Source organism: Gopherus evgoodei, chromosome 2 (genome assembly GCF_007399415.2).
Source record: "Gopherus evgoodei ecotype Sinaloan lineage chromosome 2, rGopEvg1_v1.p, whole genome shotgun sequence".
Lineage (NCBI taxonomy): Eukaryota > Metazoa > Chordata > Testudines > Testudinidae > Gopherus > Gopherus evgoodei.
In genome coordinates, this window is record NC_044323.1 from 291,185,993 (window position 1) to 291,206,432 (window position 20,440).

The 20,440-nt window shown below is 46.1% G+C and overlaps 1 protein-coding gene across 1 annotated transcript in view; it reads right to left on the reverse strand.

Moving 5' to 3' along the window:
• Nucleotides 1-20,440, reverse strand: part of TSNARE1 (t-SNARE domain containing 1) — a 637,975-nt gene that overhangs the window by 294,218 nt on the left and 323,317 nt on the right. Inside the window, exon 6 of the mRNA XM_030553891.1 lies at nt 18,022-18,091. Within this exon, the coding sequence (XP_030409751.1) occupies nt 18,022-18,091 (70 nt within the window). The remainder of the gene's footprint in view (nt 1-18,021; nt 18,092-20,440) is intronic.

Below are 20,440 nucleotides of genomic sequence, written 5' to 3' on the forward strand. Positions count from 1 at the left end.
TTCCCGGGCCAGGAGGTCACCTGATCCCTTTGTCTCCAATACCTTCAGCTGGCACCTTTGCAGGGGAGAGGCCCAGGCCATCAGTTGCTAGGAGACAGAGTGTCAAGCATTTAGGTGCACTGGCCCTTGGCTTTGCCAGATACTTAAGAACTGCCATGGGGACACTGAGGCACCAACACAGTATTCAGAGAAAACATTAAGAACTTTCCCAGTTCGTCACATCTCTCCCCCCTTCGAGACCGAACTGAGCGAGGTCACTTCAGCCAGTGATCTGGGGAAGTTCGAACCCACCAAGGTTCCCATGGATGCCCCAGCATCTCTCCCATCCCTTGGTGTGAGTTACACCAGGACAGTCCAGTCTTACGCCCTCCCTTAGGTCGGGTGTGCTTGATGGCACTTGCAGGCCGCATGTGGGAAGGTTTATGCAGCCCACGCCCTTTGCCACCCCAGTACCCCTGGGCTTCAAGCTGGGATTGGGTCTTTTTCCAGCACTCTGGTCTGTGATTCGGGCTCCCTTGGTTAAGAGCCCCCATCTTGGCCTTTGCCAGCTCTGGGCTTGGGCAGCCGCTTCCCACTTTGTGGCCCAGACACAACACCTCTGCTGTCCCCCCTTGCACTTTCCAGCTTTTACCATCAGTCCCACCTCCTTGAGGCAGCCCAGCCCCCTCTTCACCTGGGACACCTGTTCCTCCCAGGTCTGGGTAAAGATGCACATGTTATCAGTGTCTGCCAGGGCCAAGTTCTCCATCCCTCTTAGCTTGTCTAGAATCTCCCCAGGCATGGGGTCGGCATCGGACACTGTGATGGCTTTAAGCTTCTGATAGCCCTCATAAAACCAGATCATCCTGTCTTGCTTGGGGATCAGCCCCACGGGTGAGGCCCATGGGCTGTAAAATGGCTGGATCCCATTTAAAGCCAGCATGTCCCTGACCTTTCTCTCCAGGTTCTGGGCTGCTTTCCCAGTGACTCTGAATGGGGAACACCTGATGGGGAGATTGTCTCCCACCTCAGGGAAGAGATCCCCCAGGGGGTCTTCCCCCTTCTTCATCCAATCCTCCCTCTTCAGGTTCAGGGGTCCCCTCACTCTCCTCCCATCCAGCAGCTCGAAAGGGAAGAACCCTGTGGATTCCTGGGGCACCACCAGCTGTCTCCCAATTCCCCCCAGTTCTATTTCCCCTTGGGGAGCCCATTCCCGGTACAAGAATCCCTTCTCCCGCAGGACTCTGTCCGTGCAGCCTTCCCCAAGGGGGTTTGCAGCGCTGTGGCCAGCAAGTTCCCTCAGCTTCTCCAAGGAGGGATCCCTCTGCAGCTCGGTCTGGGATTCAGCGGCTGGGGCAGGGAGTGGGACCTGCTCCCTCTCGCTGGCTGGACCTGGGGTCACAGCCCCCCTGAGCCCTGTCCCTGGTAGCTCCCTCCCTGCTGTGCAATCACTTCCCAGCAGCACGTCTGGACCAGGCAAACCTGTTTGGCAGCTGACCTGCCCTGCCCGGGTGTCCTCCCACTCAGCTGGGGTCTCAGCTCCCCCCGTGCTCAGCGCTGCCCTTGCTGTCCCAATGGGGACAGGCAGCGAGCTCTCTGCTCTGGTCCCAGCATCAGAGCCAGCGTGAGTCCCCTCTCCGGTGTGCAGGGGGGCGGGGAGCATCTCTCCCTCCCACTCAGCCCCAGGGGGCTGGTTACAGGTAGGCAGGTATCCTGAGCCCAGCAGCCCCTCCCCCCTGCCAGCCAGGTTATTTGCATTTTCACTGACCATTTCCATCCTAGCCAATTGGTTCCCTGGATTTGAATTCAAACCCTCGGCCGTTACAGGAGCGGGGCCTGGATCCTGTCCCATAGGGAGACAGTCACCCCCAAACAGGGCCTCCCAGCCGATATCCTGGAGAACCCCAACCACCAGCCAGCCCGACCCCTCCTGGGTCTGCACAGGGATCTGGGCCATAGGCAGGGTGAGGGGCTTCACCCCAGGGAACTTCACCCAGGTCCCACAGTCCCTCAGCATCTGGGGCTGCACCACCACAGTTCTCTCTGTCCTAGGGTCTCGCCCTCACAGGCGTGTTTCCCCACTAACCCCTGGGCAGCCCCCTATGTCTCTCTGCTCCACCATCACCAGTCCACGCTGCTGCTGCTTCTCCTGCAGCTTTTCCTCGGGCTCTTGCTCTCTCTCATGGTCCTCTCGCTCTCTCAGACTCTGCTCCCATCCCATCCGTCTCCAATCTCCTGATGGGGAACCCAATCGTGAAGACCCTCGTCTGATTGGGGACCAGACTCCAGGGGATGCCTGGCTGATGCTCCAGCTGCTCTCAGATCCTCTTGTAGCCCCATCTGGGCCAGGAATCTGCTCCTCAGAGCGGTGCTTCTCCTCCAACTGCACGATTAACTGTGCCTTGGTGAATTTCCCCATGTGTAACCCTCTCTTTGTGCACAGGATCACAATGTCCTTCTCAAGGAGATGGTGACAGGCCATCACTTCATCGTTCCCAAGTGGCTCTGGACTCACAGGCCTGTGTGCTCTTGGCTCCCCCATGGTTTCCAGGAAGAACTCCTGGTGTGCCAGCCCTTCTCGTGATCACCACCTCTTTGCCAGGGTCGAGCTGCAGACTCCTCCGCCCCTGGGACTGCTCCTGCAATCCCCCGGGGAACCCTGCTACTGCAAAATCCTTCTCTCTCCCAGGGTCGAGTGGCAAGCTCCTCCGCCCCTGAGACTACTCGCTGCAGTCCTCAGGGGGACCCCGTTACTCCAACAGTCTTTCTCGCTGGTCACACACTCCCAGAGGTTAACTGCCCCCTGAAACCGTCCCACTCTGAGCCTTCAGCACGCCTGGTCCTCGTTATCCCCCCTTTGTTTTACTGCTCCTCAGTCACTTACTGCAAGCAGCGCCATTCACGGGGTGCAGTACATCCCACCGCTGCCACCAGTTGTCACGGAGTCCCTGGGCGATGCTCCGGAACTGCTCCCCACCAAGCCAGTCAGGACTCTGGGGAGCCTCCTCTCCCTTGGAGCAGACTTGTTCAGGGCAAGAAGCTCACACAGCTTCATCTCCTGGGTCTCTCCTTGGAGCATTCAGCATCCTCTGCCCCTCCGTGCGCTTCCCACAGCGAGTCTACCCCAGTGGGGTCCTGGGGAAGCCACCGGGTTCTGCACCCCCACTTTGCAGTCAGACGTGACTCTCAGTCAGCCAGTAAAACAGAGGTTTATTCGATGACAGGAACAGGGTCTAAAACAGAGCTTGTAGATACAGCGAACCGGACCCCTCGGCTGGGTCCATTCTGGGGGCAGTGAGCCAGACCCCCAGGTCTGCCCTCCACCCTTGCCCCCAACCAGCTCCAGACTAACCACCCCTCCAGCCCTCCTCTCTGCTCAGCCCCTTTCCCGGGCCAGGAGGTCACCTGATCCCTTTGTCTCCAACACCTTCAGCTGGCACCTTTGCAGGGGAGAGGCCCAGGCCATCAGTTGCTAGGAGACAGAGTGTCAAGCATTTAGGTGCACTGGCCCTTGGCTTTGCCAGATACTTAAGAACTGCCATGGGGACACTGAGGCACCAACACAGTATTCAGAGAAAACATTAAGAACTTTCCCAGTTCGTCACACTGGGTATTTCCCCACCTTCTCCTGTCCCATTACGTAGGGCCATTTGCATGAAAACAGGACCTTTGTTACATGGGAGTTCATCTGCTCCTGCTTTGGTCTAGTTCATCATAATCAGGCATGGATTAAAGACTGATCCAAGGAGTACAACTTCAGTCCCAGGGCTGGGTGGGCACTTAGGTCAACAGAGATGCCAAAGCAAAGGCTAGGGTCCACAAGCAGAACGATGGGAAAGAGAGAGAGGGGAAGAAGGGATCTAGTGAGGATAGAGTCTGCTGGGTTTGGACTAAAGGTCCTTCTGGGTAAGTACCTGTAAGACAGCAGAAAGAAAGATACATCTTTGAAATTGGACAAATTCTGGTGGTTTCAGGCCTTGGTTAGCCTCAGGCTTGGGCTGTGCTACAAAGTTAAAGTCAATGTCTTACATGATACATGGCTGTTTGCTGTGTTACTGCTAAGTCAAATAAAAGGCTGAAATAGCTCTATAGGTTACAGCTGGCATGGTCTTGTCACTTAGGAATGGGGGGGGGAATCACACCCCCTAGGCAACATAACTATTCCAGCAAAACCACCAGTATAGTCACAGCTATGCTGACAGAAAAGTGTTTCTGTTGACATAATTCAGGTTGTTTGGGAGGTAATGTAGCTACACCGGCAGAAGAAATCCTTGTGCCAGTTTATGCTGCATCTACACCAGGGGGCCTCTGCTGGCTTAACTATACCAACCAAGGCTCTAGCGTAGACAAGCACTTAATCAGCCACTGTTCAGAATCCTCTTCACAGCGGTCAATTATGACGTGACAGAGAAAATTATGTCTTCTGTTATGGAATAATCAGTGGGCATGGGTGAACTTGTAAGACCCAAATATCCTGAAATCATAGATATTAGAAATGCATGAGAACTAACCAAAATTATGGAGTCCACCTTCTTCTATCCAGTGCAGGAGTATTCTCTATAGCAAAGGTGGGCAAACTACGGCCCACAGGCCACATCCAGCCAATGAAAACTTTTAACCCAGCCCTCGAGGGCCCTCTGGGGAGCGGGATTGGAGGAGTGCCCCACTCCTGCGCTCCAGCCAGGGAGCAGGGTCAGGGGGGTTCCACGTGGCTCCCAGAAGCAGCAGCATGCCCCTCCTCCAGCTCCTATGCATAGGGTCAGCCAGGGAGCTCCGCACACTGACCCTGTCCCAAGCACTGCTGGGAACTGTGGCCAATGGGAGCTGCAGAGGAGGCGTCTGTGGACAGAGCAGCACAGGGAGCGTCTTGGCCAAGCCTCCCTCGTAGGAGCCAGAGGGGGGACATGTCACTGCTTCTGGGAGCTGCTTGAGATAAGCGCCGCCTGGAGCCTGCATCCCTAACCCCATCCCAGCACCCCAACCCCCTGCCCCAGTTCTGATCCCCCTTCCACCCTCTGAACCCCTCGGTCTCAGACCACAGCACTCTTCTGCACCCCAAACCCCTCATCCTCAGCCCCACCCCAGGGCCCGCTCCGCCAGCTGGAACCCTCATCTCTCCCCCCCCACACACACACACCCCAACCCTCAATCTTGTGAGCATTCGTGGCCCACCATACAATTTCTATACCCAGATGTGGCCCTCGGGCAAAAAAGTTTGCCCACCCCTTCCCTATAGCATGTTTTAATGTGGTTTATGTATACATTTCTTGAAGCTGATGTCCCTGCTAATAAAGCCTCTGGTCTGCCCTGCCTGAGGGCTGGGGCCCTGGAATGTGCTCGGTTCCCCAGGTATGAGAGCCTGGGTTCCCAGACTGTAGCTGGCTTTACCCTACCTGAGGGTTGGGCTTTAGACTGTTGGTGCCCTGCCCAGTCTCAGGGCTTGGGCCCCTGGGTCACTCACTGCTCAACCCCGCTGGAGGCACTGAACCCCGAGCCTGCTAACTTCCTCCTTGTCTAAGACTGTTATTCCAGGGGCGTGACAGCCAAGAGGCGTGGCCTCCTTCAGAGATTGATGGCGAGGAAGGGCCACATGCACCTACATGGGTAAAGAACTCATGTTATAAAGCTCAGTTTTAGGAGCTTCCAGTAACTGTCGACTCCCAGAATTCAACACAATTTTCTCAACTTCAAAAAAAGTGTATTAGTATGACAATGTATATAAGTGATGCTGAAGAGTGGCCACTATACCTGCCTTTGGGGGTGGGAGAGACGGGGAGAAAGAGAAAGAAAAGGGCAAGTGGGAGTACGTGTGTATAAGACATTGATACCAAGTTTTCAAACCTGATCCGATAGTAAATGCAGGGATTGTTCCCCCGATTTTCCATATCTGAATTCAATTAGAAACACAAAGACAGAACAAGGATGATTGCCAAATGGAAAGCCAAATGCACAGATAAAGAAAAGCTGGTTTCACGCTAATGTTTTAAGTTCTGTGAAGAAAAAGAACCCTATTTCTGTAAAATTCAATTCATTAATTCATATCTTTATAAACAGATAAAAATTGAAACATCACAAGCAGCTAGAGCAGGGGCAGGCAAACTTTTTGGCCCAAGGGCCGCATTGGGTTTCCAAAATCGTAAAGAGGGCCAGTTAGTGAAGGCAGTGCCTCCCCAAACAGCCAGCTGTGGCCTGGCCCCTGCCCTCTCTCCGACTCCTACTGCTTCTCGCCCCGACAGCCCCCCACCCAGGACTCCGGCCCCATCCAACTTCCCCTGTTCCCTGACGACTCCCAGAACCCCTACCCCTACGGCCCATGCCACCCCATCCAACCCCTCCTCTCCTTCCTGACTGCCCTGTGGGGACCCCTGCCCCATCCAACGCCTTCTCCCTGACCGCCTCCGGAATCCCTGCCCCTGACTGCCCCCGCTGCCCCATTCAACCCTTCCTCTCCTTCCCGACTACCCCCCTGGGACCCTTGCCCCTATTCAACCCCCCTGTTCCCCACCCTCTGACCACCCTGACCCCTGTTCACACACCCCCAACCACCATCCTGAGCTCCCCTGCCCTCTATCCAACCCCCGCTGCTCCCTTCCCCCTTACCGCACTGCCTGGAGCACCAGTGGAGCCAGCCATGCCACTGTGCAACACGGAGCTCAGGGTCAGGCCAGGCTCTACAACTGCTCTACCTCCCCGCTGGCCAGCGCATTGCTCTGGTGGCAGAGTGAACTACGGCTGTGGGGGAGAGGGAACAGCAGGAGGGGGCCGGGGTGTAGCCTCCCAGACCAGGAGCTCAGGCAGCGGGCAGGAGAGTCCCGTGGGCCATACCAGTTTGCCCACCTCTGAGCTAGATGAAGGGACTGGGATTTAGGATTCCTGGATTTATTACCAGATGTGTAAATAATTCACTAAGTAACCACAGATAATTTACTTAACCTCCCTATGTCTCAATTTACTCATCTTTAAAATGGAGAAAATATTAGCATCTGTACTTTCCTCACTGAGGATTTAATTAATGTTCACCTGTACAGCATTTTCAGATCCTTCAATGGATAAGGGCACAATGTTATTCACTTTCCACAATATCATTACCAAAAATAAATTGAGAAAAAATACCCATTAAAAATGTCAGTGTCCTTTTTAAACCTCTAACTGAGAATTATAATTGAAATGCAAACTGACCTTTACATACTGTACAGTACGGCTAAAATGTTGCTAAAATATCTAATTCTAGTGAGGACAGCAGGTGAACTCACTACTCTCTGTATTGCAATTATCTCATTTTCTTCGATTTATAGTCTCCAAATAATGCAGCACATCTGTATTTTCTCACTGCATTCTAGCTGCACATCATCCAAGAGGGTTTTAGGGGACTATCAGCTCTACAATCTAAATCTCATCAGCCTGCTACTGTGCCTATCCATTGGGCAAAGAATTGACTTGTTTAGGTCCTCTCTCTTCCCAAGTTGTCTCATTAACCAATATTAATCCATGTTCAATTCCATTTGCAGCCTATTCGCTCAGCTGCTTAAGTGTTCCAAATCTTTTTTTAACTTATTGAAGAAAGGAACTGCCATTGTTGTCTATGCCCTCTGATGCTGTTAAACTGATTACCCTGATATTCTGTACCATGGTCCGAAACATTTATAGTATGGCACCTGTGATGAAAGACACCAGGCACCAGACACTCAACACCTGTATTATTTGATAATTATACTGAAATGAGCGATTGCACTCAGAGTTACTACCTTCTAACAAGTATCAGAGGGTAGCCGTGTTAGTCTGGATCTGTAAAAGCAGCAAAGAGTCCTGTGGCACCTTATAGACTAACAGACGTTTTGGAGCATGAGCTTTCGTGGGTGAATACCCACTTCCTCAGATGCATGTAATGCCATTACATGCATCTGAGGAAGTGGGTATTCACCCACGAAAGCTCATGCTCCAAAACGTCTGTTAGTCTATAAGGTGCCACAGGATTCTTTGCTGCTTTTACCTTCTAACAGGAAGCATTCACAGAAAATCAGGGGCATTAACATCTTTCTTATATTCATGACTCCAGTCACAGCTGTTAGTCTTCACAGTTTTTGATCCACTTCAACATTATTCTTCCCCATTGTGATTCAAGTGGTCTGAGAGCGAGGGGCACTGTCTAGTGGCCTCAGTACGTGTCAGAGGCTTGGGAATTATTGCATTCTACTCCACGTTTTGAAAGTGACTTGCTGTTTTACACCGAGGAAGATATAATATCACTGCGCTTCAGAATAGTGGCACTGCCAACCCCAAGTGATTGGAAATCATGCATCAGGCTTCCCCCAAAATCATGAGACTGTCTTAAAAATCAAGAGATTTTTAAAAAATAAACAAACATTGGCCTCTATTTATTTGCCTTGTGGCTTTTGAGCCTTTAGGTTACACTGTGGTCCAGCTTTTCTCCACAACCACAAGAGTTTAGAAACTTAGTAGTTTTTTTATGAAATAGTTTCAACAGTTAGTAAATTTAGCAAAAAAAAAAATATGAAAACCAGTGCAGAAAAAGGATATAGCAAAGTAACACTCTCTTGGAAATCCTAATTCTTTTGCGGTTTGACTTGCCTCAAAAGTTAATATATGCAGATAAATGTGCATATACTAACAAGTAACAAGGTTAACCACTAAACAGGTGGCTAACAGACAAGTAAATGCAGTGATTCTAAAAAGGCGCCTTGGCGTCTCTCCTTCTGTCTTCTTATTTTTTTGTCCAGCATTACGCAGATGTCCTCCACTCTGCTCCTTCCCTACAGTGTATTCTCAAATGATTTTTCTAGTTTAGTTTTAAGTTATTCATGTGATGCTGTTTCCACCAGTTCTCTTAGGAGACTCCTCCATGGTTTAAAAGACCGCATGTCAGCCTTGACTAAGTTTTGTTTTGCTTAAAATCAACCCATTATTCTGCGAGTATAACCTACACCTTCCTTCCCAAATAATTGTTGACGTTCTTTAGCTAGACAGTGGTTCTCACCATGAAGAGTTTTAAAAGTGGAACATTTATGGACTCCTCTATTACACAAAGGACTAACTTGTAGGAACCACAGGATTATTACTAAGCTAGATTGATTTCTTCAACAATGAACCACACAGCACACCATCCCATTATTGTACAAAGTATACATTTAAACAAACAAACAAACAAAAATGCTTTCCTAATTATCATAGACTCTCAGGGTTGGAAGGGACCTCAGGAGATCATCTTGTCCAACCCCCTGCTCAAAGCAGGACTAATCCCCAGACAGATTTTTGCCCCACATCCCTAACTGGCCCCCTCAAGGATTAAACTCATAACCATGGGTTTAGCAGGTCAATGTTACTTCAAACCACTGAGCTATCCCTCCCCAGTTGTATCCGCATATGTTGCAGAGAACATTAATTGCTTCCATAGACATGCTCCAAAAATGCTACAGCCCAACAATCAACATCAAAGAATCAGCAGAAATGCCAGGCTAGTTGAAGGGCAGAAGCTCCTGGCTTTAGGGATGACATAAATCTCAAGAAATAAAGGAGACCTCACGTAGAGCCAATGTAAATATTTCACTGAATATTAGCATGTTTGGATTAACATGTCAGCCCCTTAAGAACTTGACTGCAAAGGGAATGCCCGGCATTGACAGCAACATATACTGTGTGTGTATACATGGAATATTAAATAATCGTCTACCCACAAGCCCCTTTCCATTCTATCAATGAACTGCACTGTGCAATCTGCAACCACAGGGACTACAGTTTAAAAGGACTCGAGACATTTCTTTAAAGAGTTTTTGACCTAGGGATGTTTACAAAAATGTGCCTAAGAATCCAAAGGCTTGTCACTCCAGTTAGCATCTCATAACGCAGCATTTTCCAAGCTTTATGCCTGTGGACATTCTACATCAGACTACAAAACTATTGTCCATTGCTGGCAATGCCAACAGATGGTGAAAGTCAGCTTGCTCTCTTTCTGTACAGGAGGGTGATGGAGAAGTGATTAAAAGTTTTAAAGCCATTTTTCAAAGTGCTGCTGACCTCTTTAGCCTACTGAAATATCGTTTCATGATACGATGTTATAACTATGTAAGAAATAAAGCAAAACAACAAAAATATCAGTTTTCTGTTCATGGAAGCAGAAGACAAGACTTGAATATTACTGAAATGGTGAGATCAGAATGGGTAATAAATAAATTAAACAGTCTGAAGAAATACATAAAAATAAAATAACAATCAATCAATCTACACTACTTTTCACTACAAGATTTCAAAGTACTTTTACAAAGATGGACCAGTATAATCTCTATTTTACACAGAGCAAAAACGAGACTCGGAGAAGTCTCATTTCTAAACTTCAAATAGTAGCTTGATTTTTAGCTATGCTGGGAACCTGCAAGTTCTACTGAAGCTAGGAATATGTATGTTTTAATTTTAGGAAAGACAATTGGAAGAAAACTGGCCCAAGGTCACACAGCATGTCAGTGACTGAAATAGGAACAAGATCCAGTTCTCCCAATCCCCAGTTCTAACTACTGACTCTCAGCTCTCATCTTTAATTCAGCCATGGATCTCCTCCCCAGCTAATTAATCCTAAATTGGGCCTGGGGCAGCTTCCAGGTGTGAACAGGAGCGCTAATTGTTCTCCGGCTTCAATTAACCCTTTCACTGCCAGCGTGGGGGTAAACACCTCATCATGGTCTCCTCCGCAGGCAGATTTTTTTTTAAATGGCAGCTGTTTGAAGTCACCTGGGAGTTGGAATGCGAAAAGAAGTCTCAGAGAAGTGGATTAATGGCCAGAGGACATATGAAGTGGACAAAGGTGTGCGATAAATTTATTTATCTGAAGTTCCACAGTTTATCACGTGCTTCTGCAGTTTATCATATAGATGTCACATTTCTGGTGTTTTAGGATTCTAAAGGATAAGAGATGTCACATAAATATATGACAAAATTATTAATGAGGCAAGGGTATTATAGTTTAATGTAAATAGTGCAGTCTGGTAACCCTGTTTTACTGTCAAGCCAATAAGATTTTTCATGTCAGAAGTTGATGGCAGTAGTGATAAATAAAGGACAGATAACGTTAATCCAGCTGCTTTGAGTTGAACAGAGAAGGTATTACTTTGAAGGGTTTAACATATTAATGGAATCAAAATGACACTTCAAAATATTTATGGAAATCTTTTTTTAAGCTTATACAAGAAGAATAACAAACCCCTATAAAATGTTATTAAAATCCTACCCTCAGTTAAACATGCTGACACTTAAAAGCTTCTGTCTGATTTACTTAAAAATCTTCTTTCAGGAAATTATGACTCTAAAATACCTTTCTACTCTTCACTTTTTTAAAAAAGAATCTGAATTTATTAGGAATAAAAAAAAACATTTAATGGGGGATATTTTTAAAGCCAAAACCTGAAAGTTATAAAATTTAAAGTTAATATAAAGAATAGTCAGGCTTCCCCCCCAAATGATTTGAAGGTAATATAAAAGCATATCGGGGATAAGCAGTACTGAATACTACAGATCTAGTAATAAGAGCATATGGGGATCAGCCTTTCTAAATGCTGCCGATCTAGTAAAAAGAAAAAAATGTACTCCGGGCAAGGGGTGGTTATCTATTTCCATAATGAGTGCCATTTTCATCCTGTAGCGTGCCCTTAAACCTGATCGAAAGAGCTCCAGGATCTCAACAGTGGAGAGATGTAGCAAAAAACGGGTTTCTCCTACCTTTTCAACTAGCTTGTTCAAGAAAATGAGGTTGGATACCAGGAGTAAATTCGCTAGATCTGTACAGTCCAGTGATGTCTTACTGAGTACTGGCCAAACCACTGAATATTTTGGAACTGATGGCATGTGTCCCTCTACAAAGGTGTCAGAAAGCATCTCCATCAAGAAGGGACACCAGTGATCTCAAGTGTCTTTAACTAATACATTTATAGGTTCTAAAGCCAGAAGGAACCATTGTGATTATGTAGTCTGACTTCCTGTATAACACAGGCCATAGAACTTCCCCAAAATAATACCTAGAGCATCAAGAAAAACATCCAATCTTGATCTAAAAATTATCAGTGATAGAGAATCCACCATGACCATGAAATGGTTCCAATGGTTGGTTACTCTCACTGTCAAACATTTACATCTTATTTTAGATCTGAACTTGTCTTGCTTTAAACTTCCAACCATTGGATCATGTCATACCTTTCTCTGCTAGAGAGAAGGACTCTTTATTAAAATACATGCTTCCAATGTAAATAATTATAGACTGTAATCAAGACACACCTTAACCTCCTCTTTGCTGGGCTTTTACAGATTGAGCTCCTTGAGTCTATCACTATAAGGCAGGTTTTCTAATCCTTTAATCATTCTTGTGGCTCTTCTCTGCATCTTCTCCAATTTATCAACATCCATCTTGAACTGCGGACTCAGAACTCCAGCAGCAGTCATAGAATCATAGAATATTAGGGTTGGAAGGGACCTCAGAAAGTCATCTAGTCCAACCCCCTGCTCAAAGCAGGACCAACCCCAACTAAATCATCCCAGCCAGGGTTTTGTCAAGCCTGATCTTAAAAATCTTTAAGGAAGGAGATTCCACCACCTCCCTAGGTAACCCATTCCAGTGCTTCATCACCCCTCTAGTGAAAAAAAGTTTTTCCTAATATCCAACCTAAACCTCCCCCACTGCAACTTGAGACCATTACTCCTTGTTCTGTCACCTGCCACCACTGAAAACAGTCTAGATCCATCCTCTTTGGAACCCTCCTTCAGGTAGTTGAAAGCAGCTATCAAATCCCCCTTCATTCTTCTGTTCTGCAGACTAAACAATCCCAGTTCCCTCAGCCTCTCCTCATAAGTCACGTGCTCCAGCCTCCTGATCATTTTTGTTGCCCTCCACTGGTCTCTTTCCAGTCGCACCAGTGCCAAGTACAGAGATAAAATAACCTATACTCCTACTCCAGATTCAAGGGCACCAAGAATTTTCAGTTAGACGTCTTTTTTTTCTGAATATTTAATAAACAAACCATGAGGAGCTGGGGCTTGAGTTGAATGTGGTGATTCCAATTTCTGGTAGTGTGTCAAGTGTTTCTTATTACGCAGGTAGGCCTCAAACTGGGAATGAGACGTTTCTTTTTCTGGGAGCATTGTACAGTTCTTTTTCAGTGAAGAGAGTATCCCACATTTGGGTAACCTTTTCCACAAAACACGCTGGCAGTTCTTCATAGCATGTGATGCTGGCTTTTGGGGTAGCAGGAAGACAAATCGAATTGATGAAGTAATTAACCTTCCTGAAAAGTTCTGCTGGTTAGTGAGCAATTTCAATAACCAATGACATATATGATCTTTTTCTTTCTATCAGGGCTGTTGAATAACAGTGTGCTGAGCCGAAGATGTCTTTTGGCACAGTATGCACCCCAAGGGAGAACACGTGCTAAGCAGGGATACAGCATGGCTGAAAGCCGAGTACCACAAGCAATCCAAAAGCTCTGCTTTCCCCTTCAATTAGGAAAAGAACCAATGCCCTTGTCTCATGCCAGAGCTGTTCAGCTAAATTCATTATTCTCAAAGTATTTTGGACTTTATTTTCAGCACAGTACTTACATCAGAGCCATTACTCAAATCTTGACAAAAGCATTGTACTTCTATACCTTCAAAAAAACAATGTTAAAAGAACATTAAGATAGCAAAGTGAAGCACCCAAAAGTTAGGAAATGCTGGGATTAAGGTTGCCTGTGCAACCTTAATTCAGCCCTCTTGTGCATATACATCATGACAGTCTAATTACATGATCATATATCATTTTTTCTAACCAAACACCTGGCCTCATTCAACGCACAGAATAGGCAGTATTCCTTTGATGGGTAACTAGTGAATATTCCATTTGATACTCCTCATTCAATGTGTGGTCCCCTTGCATTATTTACTGCACCACAACCAAACCCAGCGCTTGAGTACAAAATTATTAATTTCCACATGGGCTTTTCACTGATGCCCTCACAGTAGTTTACAAATATTATTCAATATATCTTCACACCATTGTGAAAACAGGTCATATTATTGTGCCCATTTTACAGATGAGAAACAGAAACTAAGGCCCAGAAAAGTCACTCATCTAATGTCGGGCAACCAGAAAATGAGGAACATATGATTCACAGGCAGCTGTGAACATTTTGGGTTAAGTGACTGACCCAACCTCACACAGAAACTGTGTGGCAGAGGCAGAAATAAATTTCGGTTCTTCAGGACAGCATTCAACTGCCTTAACCATGAGACCATCCTTTCTCTCCCTGCATCCTCTGAATCATTCACTACACACCTTCCAACTATTGAAACAAATGAGGCAGAGGTCCTACCGACAACAGCATTCTTCACTACACAACCCTGATTTATACCCAGAGCATGTCCATCTTGTGCACTGAATGAGGCAAGGGGTGCTGTGGAAGAAACAACATGTGATCAAGTAATTAAAGATGGTATCATCATAATATGTATGCAAAAGGGGACCAAATTAAGGTTACAAAAGCACCCTTGATTATGGCCTTTTGAGTGCTTGACGATGCAACCTTAACATTCTTTTACAATAGGAAAGTACATCCCCAAACTAAGGTTTCAGAGTAGCAGCCGTGTTAGTCTGTATCTGCAAAAAAAACAGGAGTACTTGTGGCACCTTAGAGACTAACAAATTTATTTGAACATAAGTTTTCATGGGCTACAGCCCACTTCATCCCCAAACTAAGTTTTTTAAAGCTTAAAATGTTTTAAAGCTTCAAAATTGGGGGGGGGGACAAAAAAAACCCACCAAATATTTAACTCTGTGGAACCATATTGTCCTGCACATGGATCGTCAGCGGGGCTGGGATCTTTAAATCCACAGCACAGTATTCTAACCCTTCAGTTAATAAAGCAACTGATAGCATTAGAAGGCTGTTATCTTTTGTGTAGACCTGCCACTAGAGGGGATGGAGGAATACACATTGCCAGTACCACTGAATTATGTGCACTCCAGCCCTGGACACGGGTGACCCTTTGTGACAGAATGAGTATGTCTGTAAATAAAATAATATTTAATAGCCGAAGAGCTTGAGGGGGTGTGATTCAGATTTAGCAAAACTCCACCAAACCAGGTGAAACTCCCCTACTCAATCAACAAGTGAACAAACCATTTTACTTCTGAGGCAGGTGAGTCTTTGAAATACAGCCTCTGGAGTATGTTGTTAATCTTCCAAAAGGCAGTTATTAAAGGTCTTTGTATCCTCAATGGGCCATCTTTTACGCCTTGACTAGACAAACCCAGAGAGAAAGCAGCAATCCCCTTACTTACCCCACTTAGTTGTACATGTAGGTAATTCAGAAAAATTGTTTGCAGAGTGGAGGTGTTGCTCTTGAGTAGGATGGGAAGCCTCGCTAGACACAAAACTGCCACAGGATGTGGTGAGATCTCTGAATGCATGAAAGACAGCTGAGATTCACTTTCTCTCAGAACTGGATGGGGTAGGAACTGAAGTCAGACACAGATTGCTTTTTGGAATACTTAAGGACTGTTTTCCCTCTGTAACTTTCAGTGAGAATGTCTGGCCTGGTTTAGCTTATGCCAACTATAAATCTAGGTATGTTAACGCAAGCCATTTTTTAACTCCTTTTTTTTGTTTTAAAATAATCTTGTTCTTACGAAGCAATCTGCTGTTGTGTGTGGTGAAGGTTCACCCTGCACCCCTTAAAAGAGGGGTTCCAGATAGCAAAGAGGTTCTGGATCTTGGGCAATAGGACAGGGGCAAAGGCCTCCATTCCCAGGGAAGCGTGTTGCAAACAGCTGTGGCAGACAAACAACCGAGCTGATGCCAACAGGACAGAGGAAGATACAAGAGTTGGCAGTGACTGTGCTGGATCTAGAGACCGATCTTCAGGGCTTTTCATCACATACAAATACAATGGAACCTATTTATTGTGAAGTCTCCTCTCCCTCACCCACACATACACCAATTTCACTCTAATCAGAGAGACGTAGACACAAAATATGAAACCAGAATGTGTGGCAATTTTATTATCTAAATAAAATTCTACTCAAATGTTGTCTTAACGGTGATGCTAAAAGTAATAAACTTAACAAATGTCCACTCATTTCTCCCTGAACATTTTCAGGGCTAGAGGATACTCAAGGAGAAATAAAAGCAGCAAAGAATCCTGTGGCACCTTATAGACTAACAGACGTTTTGGAGCATGCGCTTTCGTGGGTGAATACCCACTTCGTCTATAAGGTGCCACAGGATTCTCTGCTGCTTTTACAGATCCAGACTAACACGGCTACCCCTCTGATACTCAAGGAGAAATGTGTGACAGACTCAGAACAAGGGGGGTTGGGTGCTGAGGAGGGGGGAAGAGATTAAACAGTAACTGTTTGCTGCAGAGGTAGAACACACAGCTCAGAGATCTCGTCTGAACAATTAACAAGGAGCAGCATTTGAGGAACAGCTGACTATACTACAATTCTCAGGTAAAACACCACCTGCCATGACTAATGCACTAGGTAATGTTATCTCAGAATGGCAACTACAGTGCCGAACTGTTCAGTGCATCCAGGAGGCAAGGCAGCTATGCCTGCATACAGCCTAGGGCATTAGCTACACCTAGAAAGTACACACCTGCCGTGTTGCTAAATGCAGCAGTTACATTCAGGTAAACACCAGCTTTGTGCTGGATATTTCAGACACACCTGTACGTTCTGTGTGGGTGAAACATCAACAAAAAGTAACAGCCCGGTGGTGAACAATCAGCAAGGACACTGCAGGATTGAAAAATTATTTCTGTCCCATCCTCCTGCTCCAGAGGGTGTTGGCTGCACTATAGGATCTTGGAGGGGTAAAGTAGGGAGAAAGAAGATGGAAATCTTGGGTTTCATCTTTAAAAAGAGAAAATGTAACCGGGAATAAGAGCATAGGTGCTGAGGTTTTCTTTTCCCAAGGGATGCTCCACCCCTGCTCTGCCCCGAGACCCCACCCTCACTCCGCCTCTTCCTGCCCCTGCTCTACCACCACCTGCCTCAAAGCCCTGCCCTCACTCTGCCTCTTCCTACCCTGCTCCATCCCCTCCCTGAAGCCCCACCCTTGCTCTGCTTCTTCCTGCCCCTGCTCCACCACCTGCCCTGAGGCCCTGTCCTCACTCCGCATCTTCTCACGCTGCTCCGTCCCCTCCCTGAGGCTCCCACCCACTCACTGCTCTCCGCCCTCCCCCAAGCCTCTCTCCCGCACCCATCAGCTGTTTGGTGGCATCTGATGATCTGATTGGGGGTGCCGTCAAACAGCTGCGGCTGGTGAGTGCTGAGCATCCACTACTTTTTTTCCATGGGTGCTCTGGCACCAGAGCACCCATGGAGTCGGCGCCTATGAATAAGAGCAAAACTCTGCCATGAGATGTACATCCCATGAGCTACGTTCATGAAAAGGAGGATAGAATTGATTCCTATGTCTGATTTTGTTATGTTGTCCATTATAAAGGAAGCATTTAATAGCAAATTGCAGCACACTTAGAAAAGCCATTTTAGTGTATATACAATGAAAATGTGTGTGTGTTGGCATGAGAGAGAGAGAGAGAGAGAGAGAGAGAGAGACTACCCAAATCTGCTAGAAGTAAGATGTAACATACTATTTTGTGTCATTTGATGTGTTCTGACCCATGCCAGTTTTGACACCATAATAAGCTGATTTCTGCTATAAATTTATGTCTTCCCATTAACCCTTCTTCTCTCCTCTTTGCTTGACTGTTCTTGGCAAGGAAAACCTACTTCAGCTTCCAATTCTGGCCATCACATTCACATTAAAAAAATAATTATCCAGCCATTTTCCTTCATCCACTCACCACCCTTCTCAAACCAGCACAAGGGAAGTTTTATAAAATCAATACATTTCCTACCAACATTAATCATAAATGTGAAGCAACAAAAAGGAGTTGTGCAAAAAGTGTTCCAGCTTTATAAAGGGGGAGGGGGAGAGAAAATAGATAGGAATAATATGGAACGAGAGAGACAGAGATCCCAGCAATACAAAACAGACTCACAGTCCATCTCGCAGCTCTTGCGTATCATTCGACGTCCCAAGGGACCTAAGGGTTCTTTCCAAGGAAGTCACTGTCAACACAAAAAGAAAGAAAAGAGAAAGAAATGACACCACATTTCAGACAAAAGTATTTGTGTGTTTAAATGGGGTTTCTTTCAAACCTGTTCACTAATAACTAACATATGGACACACAAAAACACAGAGCATAGCAAGAGCTGAAGGTCGGACAATACTAACTCCATAAGAGGACATTAATAACATGGAATAATCCTTTTGCATCTTAAGGGTGTATTATACATACTTGTTTTTTGTATAGACCATAACTATACAGATAGATTTACCACAACTCAGATAAACTAAAGAAAATCTCTCCCCCATAGACCTTACAACTGAACAATATAAGCCCAAAAGTGCCCTTTGGTCATTTTCTGTGGTACATTTTCTAAAAAGATTCAGAGGAGGTGCAGAAGAATGCTCGGTTTAAATTAACGATCTAAGGATAAGGAGTGGAATGAAAGCAGCAAAATATGTATTAGAGGGAGAAGACGGAACAGTCTATTATAAATGAATTAAAAGGAAGGAGGCCATGCGAGAGGTTAAGCTGGAATAGCGTTCTGGGGCATAAGGAAGGCAAGGCTAATCTAAATTTTATGTGGATAATGAAGAGCCAATGGAGACAGTCCAGCAAAGAGATCAAAGAGATATGGTGAGAGAGTAGCAAGAAAGGAAAATGATCTTGGCGACCTTGAATGAGCTCTGCTCCACACTCCAGAAGAACAAGGTCATTGTCGATATGTTCTGCGACCCCCTCAAGGTCACTGTCACTATGTCCCGTGGGGAAATTGGGCCCTCTGTCTCCCAAATGTGGCAATCAGTTCAACTCCAAGCATGTCTGACCACTGTTAAGCATCTACCCCAACTGTACAGCTTGAAAGACTGTTGGTATGTCCTTTTCATCCTGAATATGAGAGGCAGATTTGAAATCCTAAAATAAGACATCCCACAAAGATCACATGCATTGAGTCTTTATTATTTTTAATAATTAAGAACAAAAAGGTAAATCTCATATTCATGATGTCATCAGATTAGTCCAGTGGATGCCAGAGCAGCACTGAGGTAGCGTAAAAATGGAGCAGACTGCAGCCACCTCCTACTGCAGCCACCTCCTTCTTTAATACAGTGATATAGCCTCTGGTTCTACAGCTCCCGCATGCAACTGTCCTTCTTCATCGGAGCAGCCTTCCATTGAGAGAGAGAGAGGACTGCCTGCTGGGATCCCGAGTCTCTGCAAACCTCACACCCTTGTATTAGAGACAAAGGTGGCTGCAGCTGCGTGCTGATCTTCATGGGTAACGCTTTGTTCATCCTTATACTATCAACATTCATTTTTCCCCACTCCTAAACAGTGTGCATTAATTCTCATCAACCTGCACTTTGTTAGGACCACAGGAACTGCTATACCAGAACAGATCAAAAAACCAGTTTCTCCTCTTCCGACACTGGCCAATGCCAAAGGCTTCAGAAGGCGGCATAACCCCCCGGGTAATTACCTAACCAAGGTTTTGTTTATGGCTGGCTTTCCTTAGTATGCAACTCCTGAGGAGCAAAGAAACAACATTCTGCTTTCCACTCACCCATGCTCTCACTCATCTCCACCCTGAGTCTCATTCCATCCCATTCGGTTCCAAACTAGAGGCCGGTCACAAGCTGTAAATGTGAGGAGGCATCACTGTCCAAGCCAATGAATCATCCAAATGATGAGGTTTTTATCCAGGCAAAAATCCTTCCCGCCCTCCCGTGTAATAGGTAACCATGGTGACTGAGCACAAATCCGTTCCAGGACTCAGCTCCCACCCCTGTCCCATCAGTGGTTTCTCCTTGAGCTGGCGTAAACCATAAAAAATCATCATAGCAGTTAAACTGCCACTCCTCAAACATTCTGTGCTCCCCTCCCTTCCGGTGTGCCCGAAGGACCCACGCACAGAATGGAAGGCCGAGGCCCTTTTGCAGACTGTGGGCTGTTCTGGTCAATCCATCTCTCACTAATCATTTTTGTTGCCCTTCTCTGTACCTTTTCCAATTCTCTGTTGGAATTGTACAGAGAAGGGTAAAAAAGAAAAAGTGATTGGGGTATGGAACAGCTTCCATATGAGGAGAGATTAAAAAGACTGGGATTGTTCAGCTTGGAAAAGAGACGACTGAGGAGGGATATGACACAGATCTATAAAATCGTGAATGGTGCGGAGAAAGTGAATAAGGAAGTGTTATTTATCCCATCACATAACACAAGAACCAGGAGACACCCAGTGAAATTAATAAGCAGCAGGTTTAAAACAAACAAAAGGAAGTTCTTCACACAACGTACAGTCAACCTGTGGAGATAATTGTCAGAAGATGTTGTGAAGGCCAAAATTATAATT